The 21,507-nt window shown below is 43.3% G+C and overlaps 1 protein-coding gene across 15 annotated transcripts in view; it reads right to left on the minus strand.

The window, feature by feature from the left end:
* PSD3 (pleckstrin and Sec7 domain containing 3) overlaps positions 1 to 21,507 on the minus strand; it is a 429,070-nt gene that overhangs the window by 237,670 nt on the left and 169,893 nt on the right. For 14 of the 15 annotated variants that reach the window (XM_073218761.1, XM_073218767.1, XM_073218762.1 and 11 more), the window contains 2 exons: positions 274 to 468; positions 109 to 189 (listed from right to left, as the gene is read on the minus strand). In XM_073218761.1, the coding sequence (XP_073074862.1) occupies positions 109 to 189; positions 274 to 468 (276 nt within the window). Of the gene's footprint in view, positions 1 to 108; positions 190 to 273; positions 469 to 4,037; positions 4,195 to 21,507 lie in introns of those variants that run through there. The other variant, XM_037015067.2, reaches the window with a different exon arrangement.

The following is a 21,507-nucleotide window of genomic DNA, read 5'->3' on the forward strand; positions in this document are numbered from 1 at the left end:
CACAAAGTAACTGTGGGTGTAAAAAAACTAGTTTATAGCTGCAGTACATTCCTTTCTTAGAATTAATTACTTGGAGGCAAAGAAAGCAGAGGAGGTGCTTCGCCGTACCTGAGAGACTGATCCAGAGTCATGCCTGTAAAATCAAAAAACTTCAGATATTCCTCTGCAACGAGTTTGCTAAATTCATTGCTATAAGAAAACAGAGCAGACTTGGTTATTCACACGGCAGCAGTGAAAACACACACGTCCACGAGGATAGGCGCAAGTACGTACTTCTTGCCCAGGTGCTTGGCCACATCCGATCTTTTGAATCTGTCCAGTTGGTACAGGCGCTTGGCCAACCTCTTGGCTGCTTCCGCGTTGCTGCCGGCACCATTACTGAGGCCTTCTGGGGGCTCCTTCCCCAGAACCTCAGTGCTCCCCATTTCAGAACGGGCCTCCAGCAGGCTTGTCTTCACTGCAGCATTGCTGTGAGAATTGATGAAGGGGCAAAAAAGGACAGAAAAGATTTTTCTTGTGCAGCAAAAAGTAAAACAGCTGATGAAGTTTATTATGATATTATAGAACTAACTACATGCAAAAGCTATTTAAAATGAGATTGTTTCATGCTTCACTATTAACAAAAACATTTTCAGTTCCTGTATTTCAACTCACTAAAAAAGTAATTGCTTCAAATTCTTGATTAGTAGTTCTTAAACCTTTCGGTCTCAGGACCTTTACATGTTTACAAGTGTGGAGAATTCTGAAGACCTCTGTTTATGTGGGTCATATCTACTGATATATTCACTCCATTAGGAATTAGAACACATTTTTCAAATATTAATTCACTTAAAAATAATTCATTTCACACTAAGTAAGCATTTTTATTAAAAAAACTATTTTGCAAAACCAGTAACAAAATTTAGTGAGACAGACAACAATTTACATTTTTTACAAATTTCATTAATGCTCAGCTTTTTCTATAGAAGACAGCTGGATTCCCACAGCCACTTCTATATTCAATCTGTAACTATATATTTTGGTTGGACTATGCTGGTCTCATACAGATATTTAGTTAGAAAAATGAGTACTTTCATATCCTTTTCAGGTAATTGCAGGTATCCTTTGTTGATATGACACCAAAATAAGACAAGTGGCAGTTTCTTAAAGGTCAGCTGCAATACAGAATCTAAAATTGTATCAATGAACTCTTTGTACTTGTATATTAAAATCTGTCTTACTCTTTCCTCTTTTGATGGATCTTTTACCCTGACATGATTCTGCAACACGCATTGGTCATCTGATAAATTTCATTATACAATATTTAAAAAAATCATATTCATTAATGTCATCACTGTTAGCTTCATTAAAAGTCTCTAAGTATTGGGAAGCTGTCAAACTTTTGGTGGCAGATAAGTTTTCCAAAATTCTAACTTTTGATTGAAAACTCAAATTTTATCATTGGTAACTGTTTTCTTAAAGTACGAACAGGCCCATTCTAATAATTTTCGAGAAAATGTTTGCCAGTAATTGTAGTCAGCCACCTGTACTTTGAAGAAAAACGGCAGCCTGTGAACAAGTGGCTAGTTTTGCAGCTTATGACTCAAAAATAACATACAAGTTCATTTCTTGGACACAACCAGCAGCAGAGCACTTCATGCACATTTTCCACTTCATCTCATGTGAAATTAAAAAGTCATGTACTCAGGGTTGCAATGTATTAATTTATTCTGAGGTGAAAACAGTATTTGTTTCTATTTTGAGCACATGGCAGTGAAGAATATAGTAACATCTAGAACAGTCTGTGCCTCTCTACCTTGATTTGTGCTATGGCTTTTGTACCATTGGCGCAATATCAGCTTGGAGAAAAAGGAAAACAACTCTGTTGTCATTTCAAAGTTTCTGACCTCACCAACTTTCTGAAAGAGTCTTGGGAAGCCACTGTGAGAGCCTCCGACCTAGAAATGGGCCCCAAACTACAGCCCGGTGCTGGGGACAGGATGCCCCATGACACACCTGAACACCGAAACCAGCGTGAACACAGAAATTTCCAAATCTCTCAATTTGGGAACAAAACAAAGCTGTGTTCATGATAAGCTGTATTCGTCATAAACTCCTGCACCTCAGCATCCTTCTAACACAACTGCTATACCACTGACTCCACACCAGCCAGAACAGCTGTGTAACAGGCCAGACTGCAAGTGCTTACAGACTGTGAGCAGGTAAGGCCACATAAGGTCACTGTCACACATATTTATTTGTTTTTTTACACCTGTAGAAACATAAAAGCCATTCCAGGTGAGTCTGAACGAGCCCCATGGGCCTAACTGCACGCACTTGCTCTAGTCCATAATTCCTTAACTCAGTCGGGGTTACAAGCAGAGTGACCACGGGGTCACAAGCAGGTTACAAGCAGTTAGACCACGGACTAAACCAGGGCACTGAAGAGGGAACAGGGATGATAAAACCATTAAATATGTAACTACACTGTTATGAAATTTAAATAAAAACACCAAAAAAATCAGTTTTAAACTTCTACCATGTAATAAAGGGAAAAATAATTACAACAAAAATGACTACATTTTTAAGCAGAACTATTCACTTTCTCTTTTATCACTTACTCTACGTAAAATGTCCTGTTCCCTATTCACCCAACTAAGTGGTAGCCTAGCAGCCTCACTGTCACCCAAACGCAGCTCCAGCTCCTGCCCCACCAGCGGGCAGGCCGAGCAGCTCCCAGGGCCACGGAGTCCCTGACTTCCCCACCTGCCGGACTCCACCCGGAGGAATGAACTATCCCTGGCAACTGTTCCAGGCTCACTTGCTCAGCAAGTGCTCCACAGGCTGACTTTGGAAGAGCAGGGAAAAGAAAGATCATCCACATGTCTCAGACTCAACTATGTGAAAATTCTCTTCAGTGCACCTCTCACATTCCAGATGAGACTGTAGAGAAGCTGGAAGTACAGAGTGGGGGGGCTATCAAGCCCGGGATGACTTATTTTACTGCAACTATTGATAGTAAATTTTTTATAAGTCAAAGTCAAATACTAAGCCAAAGCCAATACCAGGACAACAGACATAAACTAGAATTGGCCTAAGCCAACCAGGATACCTGGTGCCCCTCCTTGAGCAGTCAGCCCCCTTAAACAATTTTCCAACAGAAATAGCCACCAGTTAAAATAAACTGCTCCGTTAGGACGAAATCTTCATGCAAATACATTTAAATATTTTTTTCATATTAAACCTTCCCTTTATAGAGGTCACATTGCCAACCAGTTTGTGAAATTTATCCTAACAGAAAACTCAATATTTAATTACAATATACAACAGACTTTGAATAAGTAAACTCATAATAGAAATTTCTCTTAAAAGGCAATTCACACTTTGTATTTTCCTACATAAAGCGTGAAAATGTAAAATATTTACTCCAAGAACTATTTTAGCTACGATCAAGTAATTCTTTAAGTTCTTTAAAACAAAACCCCTGAGGTTGTGTTGCCATGCATTCTTTCACTCTATATACCGGCTGTCATGTAGGGAAACTAATGTCAAAGAAAGGTTTTTTTTTCTCAACTAAACTACTGCTTACAGTTCACTTGTCGTGGCAAATTCATGGCATATGTTTAATCACTCCATGCAAAAGAGGTAATTATACCGCATATACAGTGCTGCAAAGATTTTGTTCAAATACAAGAGACTTATCCTAAAAAACATAGATTTTTAAAATGCAGTGGTCAAAATTATTTCCATTTGTTACGTGTTTCATTCCTCATGTTGGCCTCCTCCTTCTACTAGCTGGCCCAGACGAGCCTATTTTACCTCACTTTCCTCACATACACCAGAAGGAGGTAATTTAAAAATCTGTACAAATCAGATTTCTCTGGATCTTCTTGAAAAAAAACCTTCAGTAAAAAAGAAAATAAGGAATAAAGTGAATACCTCCATACCTAGGTGGATTCCTTCTGTCCTATTTTGCTATTGGAAGGTTACCTGAGCAGGAACAGAGCTCGCTGCTCTACAACAGAAAGCCTGGCAATCTGACGGTAACACAAACTCACCAGCAAAAAGACAGACACCAGGAAGAACTCATCACAGAGCCCAGGGTGCACCTGGGCCGTGCCTCCGCACCAGCCCAGGCCCGGATCCTTCTCCCACAACTCCAGTGTCTGCTGGTCTACTGGGGCTCCCAGGGGCTCGGTCCCTGTGACATCATGTCACTATGACCTCACATTCCTTGGCAGGATGTTTATTGTTGGGGTTTTTGTAATGTTTTTATAGTCCTAATAAAAACAGGAGCCAGAACACAGGGACCACTGTGTATCATGAGCATAAACAACAATGGCAGCCCCCGGCATGTTCACACTTGATGAAGCGTGCTGGGTGATCTCTCAGCGGGGACTGACACCCCGTTTTGTCTCCTGGAACACACAGACATTGTCCTTGTAGTCTGTTGAGTATTAGCCTCTTTCAGTAGTCTGAATTTTCCCTTCTTTTCTTAGTTTCCCCCTTTCTTTTTGATCATATAACTTTACAATGTCTTAAGGTGAAATCCCTACCAGTCACTTACTGTGTTCTATAAAGTGCTTCACTGGGGCTGCACCTGATATAGCCCATATCAGGTATAACACTACCATCAAAAGAAGGATCAAATCATTTGAGTCTGATTTCTAGGCCTTCCCATAACCTTTTTCTCATACTAGGATTAGCAGATTTTCCAAAAAAAAAAAAAATAGGACACACAATTAAGTCTGAATTTCAGGTAAACAAAATATAGCTTTTAGTATGTCTCAAATATTGCATGGAGCATACTTATACTAAAAAAAGTATTCACATTTTTTCTGAAAAAATTTCCATTAATCTGAAGTTCAAATCTAACTGGGCATCCTACATTTTATAAGGTAACCTTATTTCCTAAAATGTTTGTTCTTGACCGTATTTGAAGAATTCCAATAATGGTGTCCCTCGGTGGCAGTGTGCTTCACAATCAGATTTCTTCTGGGCTCGTTCTGACTTGCTTCTATGATTGAATTTTTATTCCTTCTGCTTTTCTATAGTTTCACTAAGACGCTCTTTCAGTTGCCCATGTTCTACTGATCATTCCTCTGTATTTCCACCCTTCTTTCCCAGCCTGCATGCTATCACCACAGATGAGGTAATATGCCTCCTTTGCAAAAAGTCCTACCCAAGATAAAAATCCATACTCTGTGGCATGTCATATAAGGCCCTTCACAGCTGACCCCAGCTGCTCTTTTAGGTTTATCAGCTACCACTTCCCTCCTGCTTGGGCCACACAGAAATACCAGCGGTGTGCTTGTGCCCTTTAGGTGGTGTTCCTGTCGCTACTCTTGTCACCCCCACCCCAAAATTCTCCAAACTCTTACTGACCCTACAAGAGCCCAAGTGACATAACTTTTGCAAGAATCATGCTTCAACTGCCCTCTGCTGCATTCTCAGACCTCCACCTTGAAAAGGCCTGTATCTCTCACCCCCACTGCCCTGAGTTTCACTTCGTATTAGCATCATGAGGGTGGCTGAGGTTAGCCAACAGCCATCACTTAAAGCGCTGGAGGGCTGAGCAGCCAGCTGTGTCCCCTTCCTCCACTGCCTTTTGTGCTGTCAACAGCATGTGGCACTACCTTTCTAACCCATTATAAGTAACTGTGGAGAGTTCTAGAAAGCCTGACATAGCAAAGAGTAGCAGATACATTGTCTTCAAATTTACTTTGAACTTAGAATTTAAAAATTCTTTAAGTTTTTATTTAGTTGTTGCGGTGAGACTAGAATAAAAATTAAACTAGGTGCAGTGGGCAAAGCTTGCCCCCTGCATTTATAAGGTACACCCTGGGCCCTGTGCATAGGAAACACCACCAAACAGCCACCTAGTTCGACTGTGCACATAAGCCAGGTGAGGGCAAGTCAGAAGAACCCTGAAGAGCGCGGAGAAATGAACTCCAGCTGCAAGCGGAATAAAAGGACCAAAGCATTATGGCCCTGCTGCCCCTCCTCAGGGAACAGATGGACACAGGGAATCAGCAGGCTCGGGAACGGTGGCACCCATGTCCGGCTTCCACAGCAGGGATGAAGTCAGTCAAAGAGGGTTCTGAGCACAGCATAAGCCGGACATACTTAAAACCCTAAAGCAAAAACCACCTCTGAGAAAGAGGAAATCATGTTGGCCGTCACTACCTGTGGCATTTATTTCTCAGGCACTGCAGAGACAGTACATAATCTCAATTTCAGGAAATGTAAGTAAGGAATTATTCAGAACAGCTCCAGCCCACAGCCATTCCAGGCATCTAACAGTGGGTAAGAACTCAACCTGTGCCAGCTGCCAGCAAAGTGCTTCTGAGGGACTACCAGATCTTAGTCATTGATCTTACGGATTTCATACTAATATACCCATTTTACAGACAGAAGTTGAGGCACAGAGCTGAACACAGACTGCAGGCCTCCAGACCCAAATCCTTTATACCCTCTGGACAATTCCTCTCTACTGCTAGTAACTTTCTAGTATGTTTCGCTGATTCAACAAACATTAACAAATCCCCTGCCATATGCCAGGCAATGTCTTAAGATGCTTGGAATACTTCAGTAAACAAAGCAAAACAAGAAAACACTTCCTCCCCAGGGGAAGTAAAAATAAACAACAAACATGATAAACCAGTAAAGTATAAAGTACATTAGAAGGTGATGATTGCCATGGAAAAAAGATCAGGAAACCTGGCTGGGGTGGGGGTTGTGTGTATTTTTATATGAAGTGGTCACAGTGGTTGGAGTGATCTGAAAGGTGGAGTTGCCATTGGTTCAGATGGGGAAGACTGAAGTTGGCACAGGTTTTGAGAGAAAGAAGTTCCATTTCAGACATGTCACTTTGAGACATTTATTAGATATCCAAGTACATGTGTGACTATAAAGGTGCATGAGGCTTTCAGAAAAGACACGCACGAGGGGCTTCTCAAGAGTTCCTGTTGGCCTGAGGTGGGCCTCAGCACCTTTCTAAGGTCCAAAACGACCCTGATAGGACGTCAGGCTCTGAGCCACCACGGCAGCCCCTGGGGAAGCACGACTGGCTAGGGAAATGCTGAAGATCAGGCTGGGGCTGTGGTAACATCACTTCTGCTTACAGCTTGGAGGAAGAGCTGTGGGGAGACTGAACCGAGGCAGGGAAGCCAGCCAGGAGGTCATCGGAACAGTCTGGTCAGAGGCAAGCATCTGAAGTGAAAGACGGTCATGTGAATGTGCAGGAAAGATACTCAGAAAGCAAGACGAACGCATGCAGAGCTCACAGGGGTAGGAGGAGGCTGACTCCAACTCAGAGGCTGGGCAGAGTGCCACCACCAACCAAGGAAATGAACGCAAGGGGGAGGAGCTGCTGGGTGTGTGACGGAGGGTGCGTGCATGTGTGCCTGTGTGTGTATGTGTGCCCACACAGAGAGAATGAGGAGACAGACGGAGAAGAGATGGTGAGTTTGCTTCAAAGAGGTGAGAGAGAGGTGCCCATGAGCGGTGCAGGTGAGCTGTCTGGAAGCCACGGCAGCCGTGTGTTACCTGTGGTGTCAGTGTGGGCGCTACCGCAGTCAGCCCCAGCCTCAGGGAGGGGCCCCTGGGAGGGGGCTGCGGCACGCCATATGACCAAGGGACTTTGAGATGTGCCAACACAGGAGGGAGTGTAACAGTGCGTTCATCTGAACACAATCCCATTTCAGCAAAAGGACTGGGAGGTCTCCCTGCACTTACTGATGAGATTCTACACACAAATGCTCAGACTGCCAGAGGTAACAATTCCTAATGTGGAAGGTGCTAAAAGCAAGCAGACCGCTTTTAAAGGCTCCAGTTGGATGGGAGCTTCAACCCCTGGTCAGACCAGTCCCAGCTATGGGCGCAGTGGGTCTCCTCACACATAGAATGGGGGCACAGCTCCAACTTCCCAGGGTGCTGCAAAGATTAAGGGCGATGGTCCGTGTCTACACTCAGTGCAGTTCCAGCCACGTAGTAAAGGAGAAACGCCGGCTACCAACACCAGGTGCATGTTCATCTGTCCTGCTACCCCCACATCACCAAGATGACTACTAGGTTATTCAGACGATCATAGAATAATCACATATGACGGTACTTTACTGCGTAAGCTGTGTTTGTATTGCATACAAACGTTAGCTCTTAGCAGAAAGTAATACTTAGTTTTCTAAGGAAAACCGCCTCCAATTTTTCACATTATTAGAATACATTTCTCTAGCTGGCCCTGCATCTTCTAAATGATTTCAGGGCTTTTATAAGAGAACTATAAACAAAACCTAATTATCAAAACTCCTAATAGCTGTTTCTTTGTTCAGCACAGAGGCCAAAATTCAGTGAAGAATTTTAATTCAGTGAGAATTTTAATAAGTGTCATCTAGGGGTCCTGCCTCCTCAGGACTGCGTCTTAAACCTCATTTGTTTTCCTAAAGCCTGCACTCAGTCTTTCAGGAGAGGGCACCAATGGGCAGGGCAGTGATCAGCCTCACCAGGGAAGGGACAAGGACGGCATTCGTTGCGGAAGCAGATTCCCAAGACATAATTGGCCCGTTCACCCTTCTTAGAGGCTCATAATCCCCTGGGACATGATCCAGATGGGGCAGGTTTTCACCTGTTTGCTTTCTAGGTTTTTTTTTGTTTTATTTTGTTTTGTTTTTCTACACTGAGCTGCAGCGTTTCTGGGCCAGCTCTCAAATGAGAATGTAAGTAACATCTGCAATATAACCAAGTCAGCTTTCATACATCACATTATAAAAATTTGGGATGAATTATTTGCAAAGCAACTATCACTAGATGTCCAACTTGGTAAATAGATAGAAGATGATACAAAAACGTTTATATGTTCACTGTATGCACAGAGCTTCACTGTGGGACTAGTGAATCTCAATTCCAGTGGACAGGAAAGGAAGACTCAAACACTGGCAGATGGACTACCTTGCTTGCCTGGAATGCTCTTAAAATGTCATTAGATATTCTAAGTTTACATCTTTCATGAGAAACAGCTTGTAGTTATGCTTCTTCACTGCCTTGATACAGCATTAAAATCTCTAATGACACCATATTACTCTCTACGTGACAAGGAAACAAAGTAAGGGGACAATCACATTCCACTTCCTTGTGAATCAGTAGGTGGGCCATCGGCAGGCAGCTGTGTCCTTCAATGACTGTGGCGGATACACTCACACTCTGTGGGAAGCGGTGGTCTGAATTTAGACCACACAGCCCCATCTCTACACAGATGAAGACCTGCTATCCAGGCCGAGATACCACATCCTGCCTCCTTCTCCAAATTCAAATTACCTAATTTTTTAACATGCTATTTAAAGGAAGGTATTAACGGTCTAAGTAAATAAATCATAAACTCACAAAAAAACTCCCTCCCTCAATGCATGTGGAAGGGACTGTCTCCCTGCCAAAGCCCACCAGCCTCCCCCTGGACTTAGTAAGGATGGTCCTACTGCCTAATGCAGTGCAATTATGAGCAAGAAAGCTTATTACCCTTGAGCAGAATATTTACTATAACACAATGAGATCAAGTCCATCCTTCCAAAGAAAATCTATTAAAAATAATGTCAAATTTTTAAAAACCAAAAATTGCCTGGCTAGCTCCTTTTGGCTTTTTTCTCTGGAATCCCTACAAAGCGAAGACAGAGAGATGGACAGCTAACAGTCACATACAATTCCTATCTCATTAGAAAATGAATGACTGGCTGCTTTTTGTAGTTCTTATGACATTATTCTTTAGCGTATCCCTCCAGAGAGTCCCATTCAGTGATACAATCTATCATATTTAAAAAGTCATCTCAACAGCAGTATTCTCAAACAGCCATCTGAAAACTCAATATATGCTTTATTATTACATCATAATTATCTAAATTTTTTTGTTTCTTTCTTTAATATGTGATTATCTGATACTTGAAAATGATATTTCCTGTCACTATTGTTGTATTATTGAGGAAAAGTTATGACCACAAAATAATGGTGTGAAGTGCCATATTCTGCCCATTTCCACCCCTAAGGGAAAAAAATGCTCAACTTCAATTAAAAAAAGTACAAGGCACTGAACTACTTTCAATCACGTCTTAAGCCATCTTCTAATTGTTCATATTAATGGATGCCCCACACACTTTAGAATGCAATGAATAATTTTCATGCAAAAATTTCCCTTTTGTCCACATTTTTGCCTGGTTGAATTGGTATCTATTCATTGGGCAGCAAAAGAAGTTGTGAGGAGGTAGGGTGACAGAAGGTGGTCCAGGATTGCCGGTGAGGGATGTGTGAACTTTGACCAACATAGCTGGCAACGGACACACCACAAACTAGATAATTCCTATGTGGACAAGGACTACAATTCTAGTATGTTAAATTGTCATATCAAGAGCTGGTACTTACATCAACCCTGCAAATCTCTGTTTCCAGCTGGGCACAGGGGTCCAGATGCACCTAAAGCCACCCAGTCACAGAGAGCCATCTCCCCCCTTGCAGGTGGATCCTAAGTTAAGGTGAGTGCTTTTGAAAATCAATCGCTGTTAAAGCTCTCAACATAGAACTTATTCTTTTTTAATGTAATTCACTTGAGAATAACCACCATTAGGAATAAACAAGCAAAAATTAGCCTAAGCTAGGAACTATCCCTAAACTAACTTCAGGACCTCTCAAAGGTTTACCTGTAAACACGAAGGTAGCTTGATAGAATACCTCCTGCTCATGCGGAGGACCTGAGTAACGTCATCCAGCCAGAGAGCACTGGGCCTTCTGCTCTCCTCACCTCTCTCCCCTCTGCCTTTTCTAACTCTTTCATCTTCTGAAGAACAAGAGGGTTTATGAATACTTTGGTTGGAAACTGGTTACATACTGTGGCTAGATACCATCCAATTTCATCATCTCTATTGGTGTTTTCTGCCTTGTCTTCAAACTCTTGCAAACACCTGTTTCCCCCTTGCGCCGGGCTTTGCTGCACTTTGAAGGGTGCGGAACTGCACAACTGCTCTGCGGTGCACCCCCTGCCTCCGCTGCGGGTCCCCCACACCCCCACCTCGCAATACCTTCAGCAGCTTCCAGAAGAGGGCACCAACAGGCAGGGCCAGGTGTGTGTGCAACATGCTGACCGAAGTAACCAAGTGAACGACCCAGGCTGCACCTGCCTGGGAAGCACTGATTTCCAATAAATTGTTGGGCTTACCACCCTTCAGGAGGACCCCCCTGCTGGGGGCATGATCCAGATGACGCAGGTATCACTCTGCATTTACACACTCCATTGGTTCCTCCTCCAGGGGCCTGGCCCAGCGCCCCCTCCATATGGCTGCCCCCTGGAGCTCCTTCCTGCGAGCACACTGAATGAAGGCTGCTGGTTTAATGTGCGGAATTTCAGAGATTCGCCTACCAAACCTCATGCAGTTTTAAAGAAAAAGAATTAGCTCTGGAACAAGAGAGCAGGAAGATCAGCAGAAGATCATGCTCTGCAGAAATAAAATCCTATCTCTGTCACTTCTTGCTTTTTCCCTACAACATTCCAGCTCATCTGGGAGCAAACAAGGGGCCATCCTCATGGGGGCCATGGGAACCCTTAGGGTCTTGTCCACTCTTCACTGCCTGTGATGAATGAGTTAGCGAGAAAACCCACACATTTGCTCAGAGTATTTCACAAGCACATCTAGAAGGCTTATTGTCTATGTGCACTGAACATTTCACATTAACTCCCCTAATCCCTTTAACAACCCTTTGATAGGTAGTCATCATTCCCACTTTACCAAGGGGAAGCCAAGACATGGAGACCTGCAGTGGCTTCGCGGGGTCACACTGCTGGCAAATGACACAGCTGGGACGGGAGCTCAAGCCAGGCCACTCTGTGGCAGAGCTCAAGCTCCTAAGCTCCAGGCCCAGCGGCCTTCCTTCTGTGGTACGTTACTATGGGTTATACTTCAGGTGTAATGTTGGTATATTGAGTATATACATATGTGTACAAAGTAGACAGCAATGTGTGCTTTTTAAATGACACCCATGTGACTAAACATGCTTAGGACAGTTACATAATTCAGTGTGCACAACCAGATTTGTGTAATTCTCTCTGCAGGTACCGAAGCGCCTTCTGTGCTCTGCCGGATACTTAACGGGTGCTGGGGGCACAGCAGTGATGTGAATGACACCCTGGGCCTGCGCAGCCTTACCTTCCATGGGAGGACAGAGGCAGTAACGTGCAGGAAGGCCCTCCCCACTCACCATCTCCCCTTCACTCTTCCACAAATACTTGCTGACTGTTATACATATGAGTCAGATGCTGTTCTGGGTAAACAGTAGGTACTCAATACAGCATGGGGCAGGCAGAAGCTGTATATTATCTTAATTTTCCCTTTCATTTCATACTGCCCCCTCCTAAATCAAACTACTTGCAATGGGAGGGGAGAGGGCCCTGCGTTTCAGTGAATTAGATCAGTCATACGCTGTGTAGCCCTGTTAAAAGAATTCTGGTATTATATGATTGAAATCATGAGATTTTGGAGGTGGTTTAGTAGCATGAGCTGGAACAGAACACAAAACAAGACAATGCGCTCTGCAAACCGATCATTAAGAGATGTAGTAGACAACACACGGGGTGAAGATCTCCCTCTCCCAAACACAAGAAAGAAAATCTTTAAAATCAGGGAACAAGAAAGGGAATCGCATGTCCTGCATTTCTAACAGGTGACAAGCCCTTTATATGTGTCATCTCATTTTAATGACAGATCTCCTAGTACAATTCCTTTAAGTGAGTTTTTAGAAAGCATCCCTCTGGAAAAATGAAGTACAAAAGGCATCCACTGTGGTTCATGTTTTAGGTAAGGGAACCCCTGCCAGGGCCCACAGTCGAGTGGACGGAATTCAGGGCATGTGTCTACTTCCACGTCTGAGGCCCCTGAGGTGGTCCAAAGAAATGGAGTCATGGGACAACCACTTAGCTTTAGGCCATAGGGTCTTACGAAGGAAAATAGAACTTCCAAGCAACAGTTCACATGAAAACAACAGAGGCCAAGGAACAAGACTTGCCCTTAGAACCCAAGTCCAGCACTTTCTGTACACTGCACCGCCATCTAGAACAGACTCCGAAGGCAGACTTCCCAAAGGAAGACTCAACAAAGGTTTTAGCAACCCGATTTCAAACAAACTGAAAATGACAAGTTGTCTGACCAGGGGAAAGGGCAGGTGCAGGGCAGTGTCAGGGCACTTGTGGGGAGCCCGAACGCTAGTAAAGAAGGGGTGCTGTCAGAGGCCATGCAGAGCAGCTGCGGGGCCCAGGGTGTCGTCCAGGACCGGCCATGAGCTTCCGTGAGGGGCGAGGAAACCAGGAAGGGCTAGGCTGCTCCCGGCAAATACAAAGTCCTCCCCCCTCCTTTTCTTCCCCCCAAAGGTCTCCAGAGCGATGAGGCCACAGCAGGATTCCTTTTGGCAGAACTACATATGTGCAAGCACACTTCATATTTCCCTGACTCCTGGACATTTTTTTTTCACACTTCAGAGTCTATGAAATTAGAATGGCTTCTTATTTAGCATACAGCAACCAGCACACCCCTGTCAGCGAGGCATGTGTTTGTCACCTGTGCACAAAGGAAAAACTACACATTGTTGGTTTGCTCTTGACTTGATGGATGTTTACAATGTCTTCAGAAAGATTATGCTATGAATTGGTATTGAAACAAAAGTACTGTATACGGAGAGGGTACTGAAAAGGAGGAACTAAAATAATTTTTATGTAAAAATCTGTAAGTTTAAGAATTATTAAAAATTCAAAGTGTTAAAGAGCATTGTGTCACAGTTAACTGGCAGCATATAATTTTCTGATGGTACTTAAAGTAATTATTTCTCTCCTAATTCTACGCCTATTTGTTTTTACTACTTTATATCTGCTTTAAATTTTAATAACATTTCATTTTTACATAGAAGAATTTATTCTGTTCCTTAATTTACTTATTTGTAGGTCATGATAGCAAAATAATGATGGCATCAAATTCTTTGTTTTCTCTTCCATTTTGGATAAGACTTGAGTTATTTTGAAGTCCTGGTTTTTCCATGTAATTCCAGAAGTTTATGGCCCTCTCCTCAAAGGTCACCATTTAAAAGGAGGTAGACATACTCTCTAACCAATTCCCTTATGTCTCAGAGTAGCTAAATGAGAACAATCTTTTTAAAGCATTGCTATTATCCTTAGTACCCCAAGAACACACCTGACATAATTAGCATTAAAATTTTGCTTCTCCAATTTCAAAAAAATATAATCATACCAAGTTCAAAAATGCTAAACTTTAAGATCATCAACTACTCTTCATGAGAAAAATTACAAAGTAAATAGAGTTGCATGAATTAAGACCAGTATTTATAATAAATGCCTAACAAAAGCAAATGAAAACTCTTGGGTTTTCTGTAACAAAATTAAATAGTATTATCTATTTTTCTCATTTTTTGACCAGCTTCTATAAAAAAGAAATAATAATCCTCAAGTAATTCTAATACTGCTATAGATATATTAAATATCCATGTTGCTTTCATACCAAAATTTTGGATTTTCACACACACACATTAATAAAGCCGCAACTATATACACTTTCTGATCTTCTATGCCCATAGCTTCAATTTTTAAATTTTGATAAATAATCTATTCTATCACTTCAAGCTTTTTATTTCAAGAAAGAGTGAGTAGGGGGGCAATTCTCCTAGAGTACAAACACCCACCAACCTATAAAAAATAGGAATGGCAAGTAATTCAGGTCTTTTACTTTTAAACTCCCAGCCACAGGACCATAGACTTACAATTCAGGTGGGTCTTTAGTATTAAAGGCTTAAAGTTCTTCCAAATGAGCTTTGCTTTAACCTTGATATGATCTGTTTTGTTTACTACCCATTCACTTCCTATCTGTCCTTCAGGAGCCACACAACCTGTGAGACAGGCCTCAGCCTTCCACTAAGCTATGAGACTGACACAAACAGATGCTTTCCATACCACAGCAACTTGGTTTACGAGAGACCTAGGTGGCCCAGGATGAGAGGGCAATAGGCTTCAGAGAAGAAAAGCCAGTGAAGGGAGAAGACCTAGTCATGTATCTGCTACCCTAAAAATGAAGTCCCTGCCAAGACATCCATTTGTCGCCTGCCCCGCCAGTCTTCCAGGTAAGTCACCCAGTCATCATTTGAGAGGAGGAGGGTGACCCACCCGGGTCCCTGCTTCAATGCTACAGGTATTATAATGCTCCACCCCACCCCAAGCTGGACACACACACTCTGAGGCACAATGCTCTACATACCACGGTGCAAGAATAAAGGCAAAATCCTCAGCTCAGCTTTTCAAATGGTGAGAGTGAATGGCCTAGATACAATGTCCTGGGCAAAACAGCCTGTATGTACCTCAACATCGCCGAGAGGCTGCCTCTCTGCTGCCTGACCTAAAATGCCCTAAGGTGTGGATGTGAACCACTCAGCCATACGCAGCTATCTGCCGCACAGAGCTGCAGGTCAGAGACCCCAAACCGGCTTTCACTGCCATTTGGCGACTTTCAGGGGACTTGACAGTCCCCATAGTAATATCCACTGCCCTCACTAGTGTACTAATCCATACATAGCTCACCTTTCTCCTAGAATAAAACATATCTGTCAGGTGACCATCAATATTTTAAAGTTCAGAGAACAAGAATGTTAGCTGATGAGCCAGCCCAGTCAACTCCAGAAAGTGTTTGTGCAGGCTTATTTTTCACATTCATTCTGAGGTATGCAAGTAGCACCACTCAGGTTTTATAGAGCAGTAAGGAGGGAGGGAGGGCACAGAAAGCGACTCACTGAAGCCAATGGCTAAAAAAGCCCATAAGAAGCTAAAACAAACCTACCTGTCAGGGATTTCCACTCGGAGGACACAGTCTTGCCTTTGGGGTCTGTAGAAATGCAGCTCACTTTGGCACCATTCTTGGCATTCATGCTGAAATTTCTCCTCCAACTATAATCACAGTCACCTAAGCAGTCTGACTTGCCAGTTCTGAACTCCCACCCCTGAACCCAGGGCCAATCCAACCAAACTTAAAGGGCTTTCCGTTCCCTCAGTCCTCACACAAGCTCTCTGCCCCAACCACTGAGGGTGAGAAAAGGATACAGGCTGCACCGGCCACCAGGGTGGGAACCCTCCTGAGCCCTGTCAAACCCTCCCGTCCCCTCTGTCTGCCTGAAGTGCTAAAGGTTCTGCCCTCTGGATGCCAGGCTGGCTCTCTGGTCCTGCCACAAATGGCCTAAATTCTCCAATTTGCTACAATGCTGCCAGCTCCAAGTCACCCAAGAGGTGGCATTTCTGCACCTTGTCACAGTGTTGTCACATGCTAGTCACCTCGTGGCAACCAAAATACTTGTGGAAGCAACTCCCATTGATATCACTTAAACTTGCCAAAGTTTGGGGAAGCTCGTCCTTATAAATGGGGGTCCCAACTATTATCTTCCTTATGGCTGTAGGTGGGCTCTGTATGAAACCAACACACCCCCATGTTCACAAGTGTGCCCTGATATTTTGGGGACAGGCCTGGAGAGCATTATAAACCAAAGGAGGCAGACAGTGAGGCTCAGACTGACTGAGTGACTTTGCCAAAGCACAAAGCTGCTTAGATACAAAACTGGAACAGAACCACACCTGTCTTCAGTCCTGGAGTACTTTCCAGAGCAGACAATCCATTAAGCCATATGCCCTTAAATAAAACTGGAAGGCAAAATCGCTAGGAAAATAGTTACGGGCTTGGAAACTCAAAGACACAGAGGCGTGGGTCTCAGCTCCACGGAGCTGTACCACTGCTCAGCCTTGGCTTCCTTGCCCGCGAATAATGACCACCCTGCCTCATAAGGTCACTGCCAAGGTGAGATGAACTGGCTCCTCAAAAACATGGATTACTAATAAAAAAACTTTTTAAAGATTTTAATGGTTCCCCCTTCTCAGAATGCTTAATTTTACAAAATAGAAATAAGGAAAACTGCCCCCCTCTCCCCACAACTTCCCAGAATAAATCCAGAGGCCAGGTCCCTATGCCTCAAACACACAGTGCTTTATCTGTGAAAATGCTCCAAAAGGTCTTGCAGCGCTTGGGGGCAGCATTTAATTAAAAAAGTGGAACCAAGATGGCTGTGTTCAATGCCTGACTCCAGTAACAGAAGCTGCAAAGAGCCAGACTCAACCAAGGCAGGGCACGGGGTCACCGCAGGGCCAGCATCTCCCCTTCCGCCAAGCCTGGAAACACAAGGGGGCAGGACCCCACCCTCTGGCCATGTGTCCAGAAAACAGCATTCTAAACAACCCAGGCGTTCCAGGCTCTGAAAATCAGAGCTGTAAGAAAATGAACAAAAACAAAAACCTTTTTAACTTTCCAACATGTCTCAAGCTTTTTTGACCATGAATCCTTTCAGGCTGAGAACAGCTGCGAACACCTAGAGAAATGCCCTTTGGAAAGCCCTGACTTACTGCAATGCTGTGATATGAGGATCCCCTGGGAAACTACTACAAAGGCAATTTCCCCAGCCCCACCCCAGACCTAAGGTTTGAGGACCAAAGAGTTAGTCATACCTCAGATAGGCACTCTGGGTTATAAAACACTTACAGGCACTGCACCAGGAGTTTTAGAGTTGTCAGCTGTCTCTCACTGTAAAGACCAGCAGTAGCTCTAAGCTTCAATGTCTGTAACAGTCATACACGACTGGACACCTCCCATAAAGATTCAGCTGTCCAGGCTCTGGGGGGAGGCCCAGTTGGAGAATCACACCTGTAGAAGGCATAACTCAAAGTCCAATGTCTGCTGGCTGTATCCTCACCCTGGCCCTGGCCCTGCCCCTCACCCTCACCCTCACCCTAGCCTTTTTATTGGTAGGATTGTAAGTGACAAATAGGGACAGGATTGCTGAGAAGAAGGGAGCCCACTGGTAAAACGTAACTCAAAGGGTTTTAGTATTATTTTGAGTGAACATGATTTCAATATTTGCTTTAAGATAAGAAACTGTGATTCCTACTGTAAATATTACTGCTTTAACTGATCAATATTTCTGATGGGCTGAGAATGACCTGTAAGAATCCACTCTCTTCCCCAGCCTCTAGGTACAGCTCATCGCTGGCTTTAAAAATACTGGCAGAATCAGAACATCCAACAGGTTCTGTGCGGTTGATTCAAACCACTCCCTTTGGTCAGATGTCTGTCCCCCTGGGAGCAAAGGCACTGGGGGATGACTGATTTGTGTACCGCTTGTCTGTGCCCCAAGATGCTCAGGTATGTGGTTAACCATGACCTCTGGCTGTGCCTGTGAGGGTGTTTCTGGGAGGGATCAGCACTTGAACCAGCAGCTGGAGTTCAGCAGTACCTCCTCCATGCTGTGGGTGTCATGCAGTGCGCTGAGGGCCAGGCCAGAACAGAAAGGGGAGCAAGGTGGGCTCTGACCACTGCCTGGCCATCTCAGAGGATAGCAGTCTCCTGACTGCCTCACTCCTGGTTATCATCCTTCAACTGATATTCCAACTGGAATCTACATATATATTCGGACCAGAATGTATACTATCAGCCTTCCAGTTCCAAGGACTTTGAACTACACCCCCAGCTCTCCTGGGCTTCCAGCTTGCAGACCAAGACTATGGAACTTCTCAGCCTCCATAATCATGTAAACCAATTATTCATGTATATCTGTGTATCTCCTATGGGTTCTGTTTCTGACCAGTACAGTCATCTCACACTCTCCATGAACTCGTGCAGCCATTGGAGCCATACAGAACATCAGCAGCGATTTCCCTTGCAACCTAAGTCCAGCGTCCCAAAGGACTTGTCAAAGGGTACAGTGTCTTACTACTTTATACTCTCTGTGATGTGAATGAGTTCCTTTTGTACCTTTCTCTTGGGAAAGTACAAACATTACTGTTAAGCAGGCATGGAGTTAATTTACATACAACACCTACTCTGTTACACTGCAGCCTGTGAATGCATGTCAACATTGGCAAAAGCCCTTTGGAATATTTTTAAAGGTTTTGCTTCTGATTTTTTAAAAACTGGATTCTGGCTATGCACACCCAGGGTCAACTTCCATTTTATACTCACAACACAGATATGAATATTTCTACAGCCAGAGGGCAGTGACTTCTATTTTTCAAATATACTCTAGGTTCTAGATCTTGAGTGCTGTAATGTAGCTAACAGGAATAATATGGTAATTTTGACACTGTTTTGTACCATGCTAACCTCATAGTTAAGAGCAGAGGCTTAAGAGCAAGACAGCCTAACCATATGGAGTTCTCTCTGACATCAGATATTGGGCACCCAGACTTATAGGAGGTACAGTGTCTACAAAGATGGATAAAGAGCCAAATACAGCTCCCAATGTCAACAATTTCATAGTCTAGGGAGTGCTGACAAACTTTGTACAAATAACAACAAATGAGACAGAAATCATGGAGCCCCTAGTGCTTCACACCCATTACATCCTGCACACTTCTGACCCCAAAGCAGGCATGCCCCAGGTGGGCAGTGATGAAAGACAGGTTGTCCAGCCCAGGAAAGGGCACACACAAGTCTCAGAGGTGTAAAACCATATGGCTTATTCAAAAAACAGGGATTACTAATAAAAAAACTTTTTAAAGATTTTAATGGCTCCCTCTTCTCAGAATGCTTAATCTTACAAAATAGAAATAAGGAAAACTGTCCCCCCCAACTCCCCAGAACAAATCCAGGGGCCAGGTCCCTATGCCTCAAGTACACAGTGAGAGAAGCCAGTGTCACCAGATCACAGGGTGCAGGAAAAGGGACAGAGGAGTGTGAACACTTCAGCAAGGGAGCCAGGAATAGAGTCAAAGCGGGTAAGAAAAACAGCCAGACTTGAGAGATCACTAGGTAGCATCATGGAAGGGGAGTGGATTAAATGAGTTGCAATTTATAAAGTGTTTAAGCCTCACCTGGAAAATAGTAAATGCTATGTAAGTGTTTGGAATAAGAGACTGAAGATAGGGGGTCCAATTAATAGACTACTGCAGAGGTCCCAGTAACAGAAGATTCAATACAAGGTAATGAATACAGAGCTGATAAGTAGAATTGTAAGAAAAGTGCTGAAACTGGCAGAATGTTGTGGCCAATAACATATGGGAAATGAAAGAAAGGGGGACTTGAGGTAGGCTTCCAGGCTCTGACTTGTACAACACAAGTATGTTGGTGAATCAGTGAATTTAGCCAACTTTTAACCAAGATAAGAACTTTAAGGCTGTTTTAGGAAGGATGTAGATCATCTGATTATTTTTTATCAGAAATAAAATCTGGTGTTTCCCATAATAAAATCACTTGGGTCTCATAAACCCCTTGTAAGGTGGATAGTTCATATTATAAAAATAGACTCACCTCCTACATTGCTGGCAGGAATGTAAATTAGTTCAACTATTGTGGAAAGCAGTAAGGGGGTTCCTCAAAAAACTAAAAATAGAAACACCATTTGACCCAGGAATTCCACACATATGCACCCTTATGTTTATCACAGCACTATTTACAATAGTCAAGAAATGGAAGCATCCTAAGTGTCCATCGGCAGATGAATGGATAAAGAAGATGTGGAATATTATTCAGCAATAAGAAGAAAACAAATCCTCCCATTTGCAACAACATGGATGGAGCTAGAGGGTATTATGCTCAGTGAAATAAACCAGGTGGAGAAAGACAAGTACCAAATGATTTCACTCATATGTGGAATATAAGAACAAAGCAAAAACTGAAGGAACAAAACAGCAGCAGACCCACAGAACCCAAGAATGGAATAACAGTTACCAAAAAGGGAAAGGGACTGGGGAAGGTGGGTGAGAAGGGAAGGAGAAGGAAAATAAGGGGCATTATGATTAGCACACATAATGTCAGGGGGGGTGCACAGGGAAGGCAGTATAGCACAGAGAAGACAAGTAGTGACTCTATAGCATCTTACTATGCTGATGGAGAGTGACTGTAATGGGGTATGTGGGGGGGACTTGATAATGGGGGGAATCTAGTAACCACAATGTTGCTCATGTGATTGTATATTAATGATACCAAAAGAAAAAAGAAAAAAGACTCAGAGAAGCTAATGAGATCCCCGAGTTGCATAATTTAGAAGTTGCAAACCCAATCCTCTGGCTCCTCGGTTCGGGGTTATTTCCAGCTCACAAGCTCTGTGAGAGGAACGTGTCATCCTCACACTCAGATTTCCGCTCCCCCCACCCCTATCCAAATCACCACCCTAACTAGTCTCATAAATACAAACTAGTCTTACAGCTTCGGATTCTTCCACCAAAGGCTTTGTGATAGCAACTTAGGAAAGTGAAATGTCCAATCATTGACCAATATCAAAGATTTAAGCCCATTTACAAGTTACAGAAAAAGTTAACCCATTCAAGCTTTGATAAGAGGACTTCTTACTCATGATAAAACTGATTTTAATTCTCTTAACATAGGCATTTTTCTTTATAATAAAAAGACAAGGTACATTTAAAATTTTTTAACTGAACACATTACCTATACATTAGAAAAACTAAAACTTCAT

Source organism: Manis javanica, chromosome 12 (genome assembly GCF_040802235.1).
Source record: "Manis javanica isolate MJ-LG chromosome 12, MJ_LKY, whole genome shotgun sequence".
Taxonomy (NCBI): Eukaryota; Metazoa; Chordata; class Mammalia; order Pholidota; family Manidae; genus Manis; species Manis javanica.